The sequence below is a fragment of the Pongo pygmaeus genome, chromosome 10, assembly GCF_028885625.2.
Source record: "Pongo pygmaeus isolate AG05252 chromosome 10, NHGRI_mPonPyg2-v2.0_pri, whole genome shotgun sequence".
NCBI classification, from domain to species: domain Eukaryota; kingdom Metazoa; phylum Chordata; class Mammalia; order Primates; family Hominidae; genus Pongo; species Pongo pygmaeus.
Window position 1 is genome coordinate 53,360,826 of NC_072383.2, and position 4,278 is coordinate 53,365,103.

Sequence of the window (4,278 nt, forward strand, 5' to 3'; positions counted from 1 at the left end):
GAGAGTACAATGTGGAAACATAATGACAAGAACTTTCTCCTCAGGGCAAATGGGACTGGGAAGGATCCAACATCACTCAAATGGGCCACTGGTCTGGACTATGTCATCAGAGGAGAAGTTCATCATCCATTTCATTTTTTTCTTGTCAGACTTCATCTGTTCATTTCAGAGCACCTCTTCCTTTCTCATCTTTGATTACTACTCTCTTTTTCACTTTGAGACTCAAAATTTTTTCAACAATGAAAAATAAAACCATGTTAACTGAGTTTATCCTTCTGGGTCTAACAGATGTCCCTGAACTCCAGGTGGCAGTTTTCACCTTTCTTTTCCTTGCGTATTTACTCAGCATCCTTGGAAATCTGACTATCCTCATCCTCACCTTGCTGGACTCCCACCTTCAGACTCCCATGTATTTCTTTCTCCAGAACTTCTCCTTCTTGGAAATTTCCTTCACAAACATCTTCATTCCAAGGGTCCTGATTAGCATCACAACAGGGAACAAGAGTATCAGCTTTGCTGGCTGCTTCACTCAATATTTCTTTGCCATATTCCTTGGGGCCAGAGTTTTACCTTCTGGCTGCTATGTCCTATGACCGCTATGTGGCCATCTGCAAACCTCTGTATTACACCACCATCATGAACCGCAGAATCTGCATCCAGATGATTTTCTGCTCTTGGCTGGGTGGGCTAATGGCTATTATACCACCAATCACCCTGATGAGTCAGCAGGACTTTTGTGCATCCAACAGACTGAATCATTACTTCTGTGACTATGAGCCTCTTCTGGAACTCTCATGTTCAGAAACAAGCCTCATAGAGAAGGTTGTCATTCTTGTGGCATCTGTGACCCTGGTGGTCACTCTGGTGCTAGTGATTATCTCCTATGCATTCATTATCAAGACTATTCTGAAGCTCCCCTCTGCCCAGCAAAGGACAAAAGCCTTTTCCACATGTTCTTCCCACATGATTGTCATCTCCCTCTCTTATGGAAGCTGCATGTTTATGTACATTAATCCCTCTGCAAAAGAAGGGGATACATTCAACAAGGGAGTAGCTCTACTCATTACTTCAGTTGCTCCTTTGTTGAACCCCTTTATTTACACCCTAAGGAACCAACAGGTAAAACAAGCCTTCAAGGATATGGTCAAAAAGCTTCTAAATCTTTAAAGAATTTAATTATCTGTGGGACTAGGTATGAAAAAAAGAGAGAGGAAAAAAAGAATTTAAGAATTTAAGACTTCATTCATGAGTCTCTACTATGTACTAAGCTCTCCGATAGTTACTAAGTACTCAATAAGAAGTTAAACTTCAGTTCAGTGGGAGAGACTTGGAAATAAATTGCAACCTGTTAAGTGTTAATAGTGAAATGAATATGGTTTTATTCTATTTAGTTACTCAATTGAATAACTCAACCTAAGTTAGAGAGAAAATGTTTTCAGAAGGGGTAAAGAAAGAAATTTTGGTAGAATAAATATTGTGAATAAGAGCAAAAAATTTCAATCCAAGGAGACTGAGTAAATGTTACCACTATTAGTTTCAATCAAAACAAAACAAAAAGCTATGGAGATGATAAATTTAGTTTTGAATTAAGTTACATTCTCATTTTAAGTAAGTTAAATGCCCATCTGAATTTGGAACCAGATCTATGAATTTCACAATCCTTAACATGTACATGGTAGTTGATGATGTGGGAATAGATGAGGTCATAAATAAAAGCAGGTATAGAAAAGGCTTAAATATTAAATGCTAAGGTTCATTCCAAAATTTAAAAAGCAGAAGAAGCAGAAGGGTTAATAAGAAAGGCAATGAACCTATCAAATTTATGGGAAGAGATGTCTCAAGAAACATAGTTTGTTGTCAATGTGAAATGCTGCAGAGAGTGATTAATAGGAAGAATGAAAGTGTGAGAACTAACAATTGGATTGTTGTTGATCTTAGCCATTTTCAGCAAATGTGAAAGTTGGGTAGGAAGTTGGGTTGGGTAGAAAGAAATCAGATTGTTGTGGGTTATTAGTGAATGGGAGCTGACAAGTTAGAGAATGATAAAATGGAATTTTGAGAACAGAGAAATGAAAAGAATGAGCCCCAATTTATATTTCCCCATGGTATTCTGCACTTTTTCACTGATAATATCGTAACAATGGTTATAGATGTAAATCTATATTCACCTCTAGTCTGTAAGGCATAGGAGTGCAGGGGATAATAACTTCTTAATCACAGTTTCATCTGCAATGCCAAGCAATGGTAAGTGCTCAATAAATAGTTCTTACATGGATGAATGAATGACGGATGGATGGATGGATGGATGGATGGATGGATGGATGGATGGATGGACGGATGGATAAATGAATGAGGGGTCTCAGACAGATTTTTTTTTAATAAAGGCTCATGAACATTAGAGGGTTTATATACTTGGAGAATATATAAGGGTTTATATACTTGGAGAATATATACTTGCTACATATGGACTTAGATCTGCCTGGAAATTCCACTCTGTTTTACATATGGGAAACTGAAGCTTCAATAGGTGAAATCACTTCTGCAAGGTCACACAGCTAAGTGCCTGCACTACAATCAGAAGCCAAATCTGTCTGGTGCTAGAGCCTGCCTGCTTAACTACCGAGCCATACAGCCATTCTAACTGATTTTACCATTTCCTCTCCCCAACAATTCTAATTATTTTCAGTGACCTTGATTTTTTACCTATCTTATTTTTCCAAGCTCTCAACAGCTTTGTTAGAAGCCTTTGGGACATGATTCTCTTTAGGAAGTTGCAAGTATACACAAGCCCATATTATTCCACCCTATGGCTCTTGACTTCTCTCAAAATCCTTCTCCTTTCCATATCCATATCTCTTGTGAAGAATGTGGACCTCCTATTTATTTTCTCCCTTTCAGAAGGAACATAAAGATCCCAAAGAGCATGAGAACTAACAAAACAGTATTTTGCTTCCATCTTCTCCTGCCAATAATAAGATTTCAAAGAGGATTAAGTAATGAACAAGGAGACTCACATAAGCTGCTAACCAGGCTCACCTCCTCCCTATTTATCTTCTTTCTGAGCTATAAGGAAATGGCCTTGGCTTCTAGACTTGAGGGTACAAATGGTGGTCTACTACATATAATAGTGTCCTGCCCATAATAGGTACTCAATAAATGTTCAATTAGTAAAATAACCAAAGTAGAAATGAAAAATTTCTTTATTACTTAAGGTTCAAGCAATTGTCATAGCTTTTCTTTTTTTTATTATACTTTAAGTTTTAGGATACATGTGTACAATGTGCAAGTTTGTTACATATGTATACATGTGCCATGGTGGTGGGCTGCACCCATTAACTCATCATTTAACATTAGGTATATCTCCTAATGCTATCCCTCCCCCCTGCCCCCACCCCACAACAGGACTCGGTGTGTGATGTTCTCCTTCCTGTGTCTTTGTGTTCTCATTGTTCAATTCCCACCTATGAGTGAGAACATGCGGTGTTTGGTTTTTTTGTCCTTGCAATAGTTTGCTGAGAATGATGGTTTCCAGTTTCATCCATGTCCCTACAAAGGACATGAACTCATCATTTTTTATGGCTGCATAGTATTCCATGGTGTATATGTGCCACATTTTCTTAATCCAGTCTATCATTGTTGGACATTTGGGTTGGTTCCAACTCTTTGCTATTGTGAATAGTGCCGCAATAAACATATGTGTGCATGTGTCTTTATAGCAGCATGATTTAGAATCCTTTGGGTATGTACCCAGTAACGGGATGGCTAGGTCATTTCTAGTTCTAGATCCCTGAGGAATCGCCACACTGACTTCCACAATGGTTGAACTAGTTTACAGTCCCAGCAACAGTGTAAAAGTGTTCCTATTTCTCCACATCCTCTCTAGCACCTGTTGTTTCCTGACTTTTTAATGATCACCATTCTAAATGGTGTGAGATGGTATCTCATTGTGGTTTTGATTTGCATTTCTCTGATGGCCAGTGATGATGAGCATTTTTTCATGTGTCTTTTGGCTGCATAAATGTCTTCTTTTGAGAAGTGTCTCTTCATATCCTTCGTCCACTTGTTGATGGGGTTGTTTGATTTTTTCTTGTAAATTTGTTTGAGTTCTTTGTAGATTCTGGATATTAGCCCTTTGTCAGATGAGTAGATTGCAAAAATTTTCTCCCATTCTTTAGGTTGCCTATTCACTCTGATGGTAGTTTCTTTTGCTGTGCAGAAGCTCTTTAGTTTAATTAGATCCCATTTGTCAATGTTGGCTTTTGTTGCCACTGCTTTTGG

General features: G+C 38.1%; 1 protein-coding gene across 1 annotated transcript; it reads left to right on the forward strand.

Annotated features, from left to right (window-relative positions):
• Positions 1-239: 239 nt before the first annotated feature.
• Positions 240-1,167, forward strand: LOC129010798 (olfactory receptor 2AP1). Its single transcript, XM_054445296.1, is given in 2 exon segments — positions 240-559; positions 561-1,167. Coding segments are annotated over 2 exon segments (927 nt in total).
• Positions 1,168-4,278: the final 3,111 nt, after the last annotated feature.